General features: G+C 63.4%; 1 protein-coding gene across 3 annotated transcripts; it reads right to left on the reverse strand.

The window, feature by feature from the left end:
- Window positions 1-1,696: 1,696 nt before the first annotated feature.
- On the reverse strand, window positions 1,697-11,812 carry B3GNT8 (UDP-GlcNAc:betaGal beta-1,3-N-acetylglucosaminyltransferase 8). 3 transcript variants are annotated; one of them, XM_074937621.1, is made up of 4 exons: window positions 11,503-11,812; window positions 10,901-11,063; window positions 6,576-6,865; window positions 1,697-3,225 (listed from the first exon to the last, which is right to left on the reverse strand). In XM_074937621.1, the coding sequence occupies exon 4, from the start codon at window positions 3,202-3,204 to the stop codon at window positions 1,993-1,995; it is 1,212 nt and encodes a 403-aa protein (XP_074793722.1). In that variant the 5' UTR covers window positions 3,205-3,225; window positions 6,576-6,865; window positions 10,901-11,063; window positions 11,503-11,812; the 3' UTR covers window positions 1,697-1,992. The 3 variants fall into 3 exon arrangements, with proteins under 3 accessions (XP_074793722.1, XP_074793721.1, XP_074793724.1); XM_074937620.1 differs by lacking the exons at window positions 10,901-11,063; window positions 11,503-11,812 and adding an exon at window positions 8,918-9,882; XM_074937623.1 differs by lacking the exons at window positions 6,576-6,865; window positions 10,901-11,063; window positions 11,503-11,812 and adding an exon at window positions 3,355-4,090.
- Between the last annotated feature and the right edge of the window lie 731 nt (window positions 11,813-12,543).

Here is a 12,543-nt window from a genome sequence, read left to right on the forward strand (position 1 = left end):
CCCTGGGGTCCCTGGGCTCCGGGGGGCTTTGCTGTGGGGTGGGGGGGCAGGGTATTTTAGTGCAATCTCATGAATCAGCCTCTGGTTCTGCATTCTAGGCTCGGGAGAGCGGTGCGGGGTTGAACCACGGTTCCCCGGGAGTCAGCCAGGCAGAGCCGGTCCCTCGCCGGTCAGGCCCCGGGCGCCTGGCTCTGTTAAACGTAGGCTAGGCAGTTGCTGTTACACTGGGGGGCTGGGAAATCCGGCTCTGCTGTGGAGCCACAGGCCCCTGGGGCCTGGCTGTACCGGTGTGGGGGGGTCAATAAACTCTCTGTGCACTAACGTCTCCACGTCCCCTCGTACCTGGGCAGCCGGGTCCCTCGCCGGTCACAGCTGGCCTCAGCCTCTGGGCTGGTGTGGGGGGAGTTCCCGGCCCACCAGCCGGCCCAGGGAAGTCGAGTCTCCAGGCCGGGGTTAGCAGGCGGTTTGTGGTGGGACACGTGGGGGCAGGTGGCTGGGGTTACAGGTAGCAGGAGCCCGGGGCTGTGCCTCCCAGAGGGGGAGCGTCTCCTGCCGGCACCAGGGAGGAGGGAGTGTATCTGAGCCCGGCTGCCTGCCCGCAGGGGTGCCCCAGGCCGAAGGTACCAGCCCCCCAGGCAGCAGCAGGGATTAAAGGGCCAGCACGGGGCCCCCCCACCGGCTGGATAGAGGCTGCACTGCTGTCACGAAGCGGGACTGTTCTTAATGTTTCCTCTGAATAGTGTGGGGGTGCCTCAGTTTCCCCTAGGCAGTTCTTAAGTCTCTAGGGGGTGGGATAAGGGTGTATGATCGTTGCAGAGCCCTAGAGGGCAGGTGTGTGCAGGGGTCTGGACACAGAGAATGGCCGACACCCTGTTTCTTGGCAACTGATGGCCTGGGCCCTTCCCTCCTGCAAGGTGAGAGCTAAAGGGCTGGAGAACAAAGGAATCCAGTGACCTCCTGGCCCAGGAAAGGGACAAAGCCCAGAGGAGGAGGGGCTGGAGAGAGTCAGTTTGGGGCTTCATAGGGACCAGTTCCAGAGCATCACCCGCCTTCCCCCCCGCACGCCCCTCCGTCCATCCACCCCTCCCGCCTTCCCTGTCATCTAATAAACTTCTGTTAGACGACAGGAACGTGGTCTAACACAGAGCTTGTAGGTGCAGAGAACAGGACCCCTCAGCCGGGTCCGTTTTCGGGGGCAGTGAGCCAGACAACCACGTCTGCCCTTCACTCCATGTCCCAGCCAGCCCCAAACTGAAACTCCCTCCAGCCCCTCCTCCTCTGGGCTTTGTCCCTTTCCCGGGCCAGGAGGGCACCGGATTCCTTTGTTCTCCAGCCCTTCAGCTCTCACCTTGCAGGGGACAGAGTGTAACCACCAGCGGCAGCCTCCGGGGGGCGCTAGCATTGGGGCGAGGCTGACACAGCCAGGGCACGAGGGGAAGGTTTGCCCTGTGCCCAAGCGCCGGGCTGGGGCCCCGTGAGACTAGTTCACACCAGGGGCCAGCAGCCAGACCTGTCCCTGCAGCCACAGGTTCCACCCCCCCCCCGGCTCTGCCGGTGCCCCTCGCTCCCGACCCGCAGCCCTGGGTTCCCTCCACACCCAGGTCCGCTGCACTCAGAAGACGGGGAATTGCACAGAGCGGGGCTGGGTCGGGGAAGCGCCACTCGATTCGCACCTGTGCCAAGCCATGGTCCTGCCAGACACTGTTTAATGGCCCATCCGGGAACGACAGCCAGCTGCACAGAGCAGTGCCCCCCGCCCCCAGGCGCGCCCAGGTCCATGGCCCAGCTCGCAGCTGGGGGGCCAGTTAAACACAGCGAGAGGGAATTTGCCGGTCTGGCAGCAGAGAGCCGGGACCACGTTTCCGCTTGGCCCGTTCTCTTGTCCTGCCCCCCAGCACGGGCAGCCCCCCTCCAGCCCTGCCGGAGCCCCTGCCGCCCCAGGGCCCGCTCCGCCCGAGGCTGGGGCCCCTGCAGCCAGCGCTCAGCCCCCCATCAGCATTTGAGCTGGGGGTCGCGAAGCTGCTGCCACAGCTGCATGGTCTGCTGCGGGCTGCGCCGATGCACCAGGAGCAGCTGCCGGTGCGCGCAGGGGTCGGCCCGGTCTTTCTCGGCGATGTCGAAGGTCTGGAATTCGGGGTGGGCCTCGGCTCGCACCCCCAGCGCCTGGAAGCAGAGCCCGGTGTAGACGTCGTCGATGGGGTAGAAGGCCACGTGCTGAGCCAGCAGGAAGAGGGCCGGGGCCAGGCGGCCCGAGAAGATGTAGCCGCCCCCGCCGGCGTAGGCCGGGTACGGCCCCGCGTAGAAGGACTCGGGGATGTAGTACTTGCTGGAGGCCTGGCGGAAGGGGGAGGCGTTGGCCATGACCTGCCCAGTGTAGAGCGCCCGGGCCCGGCGCGTGTCCAGCGCCCCCAGGTAGGCCAGCACCCGCGGCGTGTTGATGAACACGTCGTCGTCGCCCTTGAGCACGAAGCGGGCGTCGGGGCAGTGCGCCCGCGCCCAGCCCAGGAAGAGGAAGTCCTTGAGGGTCAGGTTGAAGAACGTGTCCTCGAAGTCCCACACCAGGACGTCGCCGTAGGCCTGGCTCTCGGCGGCGATGAGGCGCCGCAGGTCGGGCTGGTGCTGGCCGTGGGCCGCGCCCATCAGGAAGATGGTGCGCACCGGCTGCCCCCCGTGCGCCCCCTCCCGGCCCCAGGTCTCCCGCACGGCCTGGCGGGCGGCGAAGTTGCCCGGCACCGACTTGATGGCCAGCAGCAGGAAGGTCCCGTTGCCGGCACACTTGCGGGGCTGGTTCACCAGCAGCGGGAAGCTGCGGCAGCCGGCATGCAGCACGAAGCGCCGGTGCTGGTCCGGGTACGAGGCGAAGTCCCTGATGGCGGCCGCCGCGGCCGTCCCGTCCCCGCAGCCCCGCGTGCCGTTGGCCGGCCCCCCCTCCAGCGCCCGGAAGAGCCCGCGCAGCTGGCGGTTCCAGTAGGCGTCTGCCTCGGGGACGCTGCGGCGGAGCCGCTGGAGAGAGGCGTTGAGACGGAGCAGCAGCCCCGCCGGGTCGTCCCCCAGCGGCTGGGTGAGCGGGAGGGGGCTGGGCTGCCAGGCGGGCTCAGGGGCGGGCAGGTGCTCGGGCTGCTCCAAGCTCCAGTCCATATAGGCCTTCAGGGCCAGCAGCGTCAGCAGGGCCAAGGCCACCGTCAGCAGCTTGGTCCCCTTCATGGTCCTCTGCCATCACGGAGCCTGCGACACAGAGGGGGTGGTTAATGGATTGTTCTTTATAGTAAAGGACGATATTGTCAGACACAGAGATGAACATAATTTGTTGAGGAAGAGTCAACACGGTTTTAGTAACGGGAAATCATGCCTCACCCATCTACTAGAATTCTTTGAGGGGGTCAACAAGCATGTGGACCAAGGGGATCCAGTGGAGATAATGTACTTAGATTTCCAGAAAGCCTTTGACAAGGTCCCTCACCAAAGGCTCTGACGCAAAGTGAGCTGCCACGGGATAAGAGGGAAGGTGCTCTCATGGATCGGTAACTGGTTAAAAGAAAGAAAGGGTCAGTTTTCAGAACGGAGAGAGGTAAATAGCGGTGTCCCCCAGGGGTCCATACTGGGCCCAGCCCTACGCAACATATTCATAAATGAAAAAGGGGTAACAGTGAGGTGGCAAAATTTGCAGATGATACTAAATTACTGGAGCTAGTTAAGACCCAGGCAGGCTGCGAAGAGCTACAAAAGGAGCTCTCAAAACTGGGGGACTGGGCAACAACATGGCAGATGAAATTCAGCGTTGATAAATGCAAAGTAATGCCCATTGGAAACCGTAATCCCAACTGTACCTATACAATGATGGGGTCTGAATTAGCTGTTACCACTCCAGAGAGATCTTGGAGTCATTGTGGATAGTTCTCTGAAAATGTCCACTCAACATGCAGCGGCAGCCAAAAAAGCCAACCGGATGCTGGGAACAGTCAAAGAAAGGGACAGATAATAGGACAGAAAATATCACGTTGCCTCTGTATCCATCCATGGGACACCCACAGCTTGAATCCTACGTGCGGATGTGGTTGCCCCATCTCAAAAAAGATAGATTGGAATTGGAAAAGGCTCAGAAAAGGGCAACAAGAATGACTGGGGGTCTGGAACGGCTGCTGACTGAGGAGAGATTAAGAAGACGGGGACTTGTCAGCTTGGAAAAGAGATGACTCGGGGGGGGGGAATATGCTCGAGGTCTATAAAATCATGACGGGTGGGGAGAAAGTAGAAAGGACGTGTTGTTTACTTGTCCTCATAACACAAGAACTAGGGGACAGTCAATGAAATTAATAGGCAGCAGGTTTAAAACAAACTAAAGGAAGTATTTCTTCACACAATGCACAGTCGACCTGTGGAACTCCTTGCCAGAGGATGTTGTGAAGGCCAAGACTATAACAGGGTTCAAAAAAGAACTAGATAAATTAATGGAGGACAGGTCCATCAATGGCTATTAGCCAGGATGGGCAGGGATGGTGTCCGTAGCCTCTGTTTGCCAGAAGCTGGGAATGAACAACATGGGATGGATCACTTGATGATTCCCTGTTCTGTTCATTCCCTCTGGGGCACCTGGCACTGGCCACTGTCGGAAGACAGGACACTGGGCTGGATGGACCTTTGGTCTAACCCAGCAGGGCCAGTCTTATGTTCTTATGGTCTATTAAGGGCCTCAGTTTTCCCATCTGTACAATGGGACCAATGCTGCCGAGCAGTGCTGGAGATGAGCCGGGATTGCTCACCCCGGCGAGAGCCCAGGGAATGTTTCCAGGCTGGGCTGAGGGCAAGACTCCCACCCCACTAAGGTTCCTGAGGGGGGCTTTCGCCGAGCGTCACCCCAGCTCACCTGCACGGCTGGTGGCGGAGAGGCCGAGCGCTCTTAGCCACAGAGCACCCGCAAGAGTGACTAGCAAATACACTCAGGCCGAGAGGGAACTGACGAACCCGGGGCTGAGCCCATGCAAAGCCGACGTGGGCACCACAGAGGAACAAGCCCCAGGCCCAAATGACACATGATCAGGGGCCTAAGAGCGTAACCGGCCCAGACCCCTGGGAAAGTCAGAGCAGCTGCAGGGTGGCCCAGCCCTGTGGGGACGGGCACCTGGTGGCACCCGGGGCTGAGCCGGGCCACTTGCTGCTGACTCGACCACGGTTTAGTGCCAGAGCATCACCGGGAACATTGTCACCCATTGACTTCAGATTAATTGGTTATCAGCAAACTAGTTACCTGTGATTAATTAGCCACAGGTTGTTATTACCACAGACCTAATGTGCTGGCCCCACGGGCAGATGCTGCCACCTGGCCGCGCCCGGCGCACTCAGCAACCCATGGGCAGGGCCCACGGGCAGCTTCCAGCATCCTCCAGATCCTGCTTAGAGGACAGGAGCAAGTCCCCGGGCAGCAGTTCGAGTGAGTGGCCATCAGCCCCCCACCCTTCCCATGGGGCCGCGAGCTTCCCCGGCTGGAGCCCTGCTCACCTTCTCCTCCCTGGGCTTTCCCCTGCCTTCTCAGCGGGCCGGGCAGCCAGCCCCCAGCCTGCCTGGGAGCCAACAGCACGGCTTCTCGGGGGGAGCGCGCTCGGGCCTGTGGGGGGGTCTATCTACACAACCGGTGCCCCTGACTCCGGCTGCGGGGGGGTCCCAGAGCCTGGACTCCAGCTGCACGGCCCTGGCGAGCCCCTGAGTCAGCAGCCCCGGCCGTGCCGTCCCCATGTGACCAGAGCGCCGGCCGGCTGCCAGCCTACAGGCCCCTGGCCCAGCACCTGCGTCTCCCCCGGGAGAGGAGGTTTGCGCCACATTGGCCACCCCTTTGCTTTCCCCACGGCGGGCACCTCACAGCAATTAGCAGCTTCGTCAAGGCGGCCCCGGCCCTGGCCCCTCTCCTCCTGCGCCCTCTACCCTGGCTCGTTTCCCCGGCTCTGGTGAGCGATTTGCCTCGTGCGAGCATTTCTTCCGGCTACTCCTGGGACCGACAGACCCACCCCAGAGCGTCCTGGATGCTGCGTAACCCCTGGAGGGCCGGCGCATTGCAATGCAGTGGTGGCTGGGCTAGGCTGAGATGCAGGGGGGGGGAGGGGGGAGGCAGAGGGATTCCTCCTGCTATCAGACCTACGGAACCCCCCCCCCCCCCCCAGAGCGACTGGCAGCTCTGATTCCCACTGGAGTCTCCAGAGACCGGGGGTGGGTATGTGTGAACCAGGCTCTGGGCTTTGTTCTGAGCCAGCAAACGACTGGACGGGGGGCAGGCCTTAGGGAAGGACACTGACCAGAGCCTTTGTGGAGGTGGGGGCTGGGGCCGGGGGGGGTCTCGGTTTGGTTTTCTCTCTCGTGTTTTTACCTTACGGATAAAATACACTTGCTTAGGAGGAACCGGGTGGTCACCCGTGGCTCTGGGGGAGCCGGGAATAATGGCACGGGCAGGGGCTGGGCGGCCCGGGACAGACAGAGATGGGTCTCCGCCCCAGCCAGGACCGGCAGCCTGCGGGCGGGAGCCATCGCGGAGAGGAGATACAGGTGCAATGGCCCTGAACCGGGACAATTCGTTGGCTCCATGGTACCTTGCGCGACTCAACACAGGGTTTGCCCCACGCCTGGGGCGGCCATTCCCCTCGCTGGGCTAGCGACGGCCCGAGCCTGGTCTCTGCGAAGAGATGATCCGAGATCGGCAGCTGGCCGCAACGGCCTGCCTGGGAGCTCCCGGTCAGCGTCACAGCCCCTGGGGGGCTGGGGGTCCCTTGGCCTCATCCCTGGCGAGCCAGGGCCACATTATCACCCACGTCACAAATCCGGGTGGCTTTGGGATCAGCTTGTTCCCCGGCGGAGCACGGTCAAGCCAAGCTGGTGGGACCTGCTAGGGCAGAGAGAATCGGGTTGGGAGTGCAGGGGGCTACACATTTTATAGGCATTGGCTCTGGGCTCTCTTTTCTGGCATACGCTGACCAGTGCTGAGCACACAGATGGTGCCAGGGAATGAGAGCGGCCAGCCTGGGTCAGAGCAACGGTGCATCCCGCCCAGCGTCCTGTCTGCTGACAGCGGCCAGGGCCAGGTGCCCCCGAGGGGACGAACAGGACAGGGAATCACCAAGTGACCCATCCCCGGTCACCCACTCCCAGCGCCTGGCGGACAGAGGACACAACACCACAGGGTCGTGGGCGCTGGGGAGGCAGGTTCTGGGCTTTGTCCCGGAGTTGGCCTGGTTACAGCTGACCCCCTAAGAACCCATCAACCCCTCGGATGCTCAACACACCACTTTCTCCCTCCTCCTTTGTCTCACACTCGGAGCAGAAAAGGACCAAACCAAACGGTTTTCTGGTAAAATCTGAACTTGCGCAGCAGCCCAGCCCGGGGCGGAAGCTGCCACCCCGGGGGGGGTTAAGTGACCTCCTCTCGGCCGAGTCTCCAGCCTCCCTAACCTCCGGGCTGCTTTTCAGGCTGTCGACCAACCCTCCTCCCCACGGGCCTGGGACCCTTCGCTGGGGGCTCAGAGAACTGGCTGCCTGGGGTTTGCTGCTCCCATCAGAGGCCTCTGGTTTTTGCAGCCTGCGGCAGAGCGCGGGGCTGGTCTGGGGCCCGGAGGGACCCGGGTTCTCCCCCCGCCCCGGCCTTCCCCTCTGACCTCCAGCCCGCCGCCAGGGACAGAGGCTGCAAGGGTTGCAAGCGCCCAAAGATGAGCTGGCCGGCTCGCGGGGGTTACAAAGCAGCTAACCCGGGAGCTTCTGAAACTCTGACCTGTATTGTGTGCGCCCCAGTGCCCCATCTGTGCCATGGGCCCGACAGCCCCGCCCGACCTCCCCGAGGGGCTGGGCGGGGAAATGGGTCAGACCTTGGGAGGAGCTCAGGCACGCCGGTGATGGGGCCACGTCAGTACCACAGGTAGGGTGGGAACCGCCCGACACCCGGCTCGCCCTGCCCTGGGGTTCGGCCCCTTCTTTTCACCGATGCCCCCAAATCCCCCCTTTTCTGAACGTAACCTTGGCTCAGGGGACTTGGCTGGATTTCTTCTCTCCCATCCCTGCCCCCCTGCCGCCAGGGATTCCTGATTTACAGGCTTCCAGAACCTGAATTTAGTCCCCAGACTTCCTTCTCTCAATCCCCCAGTTCCGGAAACAAGCTCCTGACTCCCTGCCCCGGGGCAGGCCTGGGACCAGCCCCTCTCCCCTGGGAGCCCCCAGGCCACACCCAGGGCAGGTGAGAGCTCTGCAGGGGGCGGGGGGGCTAGGACATGCAGCAGCTGAGCTGCTGTCTGAAACTGGGGGGAGGAACCCACCTGCCCCCCCAAATAGCACCCCTGGGCTGCAGGTCAGGAGTGAGGGGCACTGGGAGAGCAGCCCTGGGGGTGTCAGGGGACCAGGTCTCAGCGCCCCCCGGGGAGCAGGGCTAACCCAAGCCGGCCTGCTCAGCTCCGGGATGGGGGGAATTCAAAGGAAAGCTTTGGGGTGCAGCCGGTGGGGGGGGTAGCTCCTCCCCCTGTCTCTCAAAGCACAACCAGCCGCCAGCCCACTCTCCCCAGCCCGGGAGAGGACAGGACACGTCCCCAGCACCATGCGAGTGCCAGACCTGCGGGAGGGGGGGGAGGGGTTTATTTCTGCCCACCCCAGAGGCCGCTGGGAGCCCAGGGAGAGGGGCCAAGGCCTGGCCTCAGTTTCCCTCTGGGTTTATTGATGGCGTCTCTCTCCTTCCCAGGCAGGCAGCCCCGGCCCGGGATCCTGCCCGAAAAATCCGTCCTGGCTTCCCAGGAAGACGTGTCTGAACTCCCGGCCGGTCCGACCTCGTCCCACCCTGCAATCGCCCACCAGGGGCCGGGGGGCTCCGCCCCGAGGAGCTCCAAGCCAGCGCCCCGGGCCACCCCCCGCCCCTTGGCAGGATTGCTTCAGCCCCCGCTCCCCACCCCGCTCTCACCTCCAGGCGATTCGGCTCCTCTTGCTGGTTCTGCGCGACGCTCACCCGCCTCTGAGTCACGTCCTAAACCCGGAGCGTACAAACCACCCCCTGGCCCCCCTCCGCCGGTGGGAAGGAAAAGGCAAAGCAAAGCACCAGTCCTGAAATACCCGGGCAGCCCTGCCCACGCACAAGGCAGAGGGAAGGGTGGGGCCTTTCAGCCAAGCTCCCGGCACGATTTCATCTGCCATCAAATATTCATAAAGCTGAATCGGCTCCGGGCTCTGCAGGAAACGCCCCGTCCCCAACCGGCTCCGCAGAGCGTCCGAAAACCCAGCCCGGGGGGGGCTGGGACTCTGGTGACCAGATGTCCCGATTTTATAGGGACAGGCCCGCTATTTGGGGCTTTGTCTTATATAGACTCCTATTACCCTCCACCCCCGTCCTGATTTTTCACACTTGCTGTCTGGTCACCCTAGCTGGGACTGGGGGGGGCTGACCCCCACCCCCTGGCCTGGTTTCCATCACATCCAGGGTTTGCTGTTTGGTTGTACGGCTCTCAGCCCTCCCCATCCGGGCAGGTCCGTGGCCATCACCTGCCACCCCTTTGTCTGGACATGTTTCCCCAGCGCCGGGCAGGGAGCGTTCGCACCGCGTGGGGGTGGGGAGAGATTCAGGTTTGGCCACCCAGGGAGCTGGGAGACTCTCCCCCAGGACAGAGCAGGGGCAGCTCCCGGCTCCTTCCCCTGGCTCCTGCGGGTTCTTCCCCAGCCTCCATCCGCGTGGTGGCAGGGCCCTCCCGTGTCAAAGCAATGGCCAAGTTCCTGACGGTTTCCTGCCTCCAGCCCCACTCCTTTCTCGGGGTCAAAACCCAGCCTGGGGCCCTGCCACCCGTCCTACCAAAGGGGAGCGGCAGGACAGAGCCGGCCCTGGCGTTTGGCCCAGCCAGGAGCTCGTAGCGCAGGAGAAGGATCATTGCCCTGTGGGGAAACTGAGGCAGGGAGCGAGGTGAGGACTTGCCCAGGACTCGAGCAGAGGATGACAGAGCCCGGGCATGTCCTTGCTGGGATGAAAGGCTGCGGGGGGGGGGGGGGCACAGAGCAGGGGAAACCAGCCCCCGGCCTGTGCACATCCAGGGCTCGGAGCAACAGTGGAGTTGATCCAATCGGCTGCCGCTGAGCCCCCCATGTAGGGTGACCAGCTGCCCTGATTTTATAAGGACAGTTTTGGGGTCTTTTTCTTATATAGGCTCCTATTACCCCCCACCCCCGTCCCGATTTGTCACATTCGCTGTCTGGTCACCCTCGGCCCACGCTACAAAGCGGCTCCTGCCCCCTGCCAGCGCTGCCCAGCACCCCACGGCCACGTGCAATCAGCACCCCCCAAGGCAGCCGGTGGGACCGACCCACCCCCAAGGAGCAGGTCCGGGGGCTCCTGGGAAGCCAGATCGTGGCGGAGGCCTGACGACAGGGCCCAGCCACACAACGACCTTTGTTTCTCACGGGGCGGTGGAGGAAAACAGGCAGACGCAGCGGCTGTGAGAAAGGGGAAGAGGGGGACGGTTACACCATGTACCGGGACTTCTTGAGCCGGCCCAGCTGCCCACAGGGTCCCCCAGCTTCCCCTGGCGCCAGGGACCCCCCAGCCATCGGGGGGATCCAGGCGTTTACAACACTTTACAACGGTTTCCGGCTTGCGCAGCTTGTGGTGCAAAAGCTGGTGTCTCAATCCTCCCCCCCCCCCCCCCCCGGGTCAGCCGGCACGAGGTTCCCACCGCGGGGAGAACCATGGGGACGGGCAAACAGCAGCCCGGCCGAGCCAGGCCTGTCGCTCGCACCCCACGAGACCTCGGCTGGGAGAGCCCTCCTCGTGCTGCAGTGAGCGGCTACACGGCAGCCACGCCACCGAAGCGTGCTAAGTGGCACCGTAGCCTTGGGGGGGGGGGGGGGGGGGCTGAGAAATCACAGAGGGCGCAGAGAAAGCGAGTAGGGACGTGTTACTTACCCCTTCGCCTAACACCCCCACCGGGGGTCACCCGGGGAAACGAACAGGTGGCAGGATGAAAGCAAACGGAAGGACTTCACCCGACGCACAGACAACCTGCGGAACTCCTTGCCAGGGGATGTTGTGAAGGAGAACTGGGTTCAAAACGGAATGAGTTCAGCCCCTGGAGGACAGGTCCATGAATGGCTGTTAGCCAAGATGGTCAGGGATGCAACCCCCTGCTCTGGGTGTCCCTAAACCTCTGACTGCCCCAAGCTGGGACTGGACGGCAGGGGATGGCTCAAGCAATAATTGTCTTGTTCTGTTCATTCCCTCTGAAGCAGTCAGCGCCGGCCACGGTCAGAGACAGGACCCCGAGCCAGCAGGACCATGGGTCTGAGCCAGCCTTTCTCCATCCCTTGAGGGCTTCAAATCCAGAGCCTTGGGACCAACACGGGGGAGAACAGACACGCCTCAGCCACACACACGTCCCGCTCGAGGGGCCCCTGGGGGAATGCAGCGACCCGCGTGACACAGCGGGTCCGACTGGTTCTACGGTCCGGGGGGGACAACCTGGAGGCCCATTTCCCCCCATGGCGGAGAGGCGAGGCAAGACCACCTACCCCGGGGCCTCCCGGCCTGGTCACTGCGACGCAGCCGACACCCTGCAGGAAAAACGCCCCTTCTTGCTAACGCAGAGAAGCCCAAGCTGCCCTGTCCAGCCCCCAGCAGCCAAACTGAGGCAGGATCAGTCCCAAAATCACCTGCCTCGCCCCGACCTCCGACCTCCTGCCAAGAAAACGAGAGCTCGCTGGCCGGGGGCAGGCTGGGCTTTCACCTCCCCCACCGACACCCGAAATGGAGCAACCAAAATCCCCGGGAATCGGGAGCCGTCAGGGTGCTATGAGGCCTCTGGCTGGGGCACCCGGGGGGCAGTGTTCGCTCCCGGCCTGGGTCACGGCCAGGCAGGCACGCGGAGGTGATAACAGGGTTTGAACCACGAACCTGCTGCTAAAAATAAACAGCCCGTCAGCATTTCCACTCTGCCGGAGCCAGCGGGGTCCATTTCTGGCTTTGCTGGTTAGGGCAGGGGGGCTGGAGCAGCAGGACTCCTGGGTTCTATTCCTGGCTTGGGGGAGGGGGAAATGGGGTCTAGTGGTTAGAGCAGGGGGGAAGGGGCGAGGGGCCAGGACTCCTGGGTTCCATCCCCAGCTCTGGGAGGGGAGTGGGGTTAGTGGTTAGAGCGGGGAGTGGGGGGGGCTGGGAGCCAGGACTCCTGGGTTCTGAACTCTACTATGAACAAATCACTCCTTGCTGGGCCCAGGGCTGCCCCTCGCCGGTCTCACAAGGGGGTTGTGGGTCGGTCGTACTGGTGAGGCTCAGAAGCGCTGGTGTCGGGCACCCCCGGGCACTGCCACACAACGAGACGCACGGTCTCATGGCCTCACGCGAGGGGCAGGAACGTGCCAGCCCCGTTCCCCCGGGGGTGAGCTGCTGGCCAGGCTCCTCCACTCAGACCCCAAACCACCAGATGCAAAAACGCCCAAGGGCTTTCAAAACACAAACCCAGCCTGCTACGGGCTCGGCTCCTGTGCCAGGCCCAGCCCGCGGGCGCCAGGCCCCTGACATATCCCCACGCACAGCAGACTTCTGGGGCAGCGGCT

Source organism: Natator depressus, chromosome 23 (genome assembly GCF_965152275.1).
Source record: "Natator depressus isolate rNatDep1 chromosome 23, rNatDep2.hap1, whole genome shotgun sequence".
Taxonomy (NCBI): Eukaryota; Metazoa; Chordata; order Testudines; family Cheloniidae; genus Natator; species Natator depressus.

What these genes read in the sequence shown, in the direction of transcription:
- B3GNT8 (XM_074937621.1), bottom strand. Translation starts at nt 3,204, where the DNA reads ATGAAGGGGACCAAGCTGCTGACGGTGGCCTTGGCCCTGCTGACGCTG.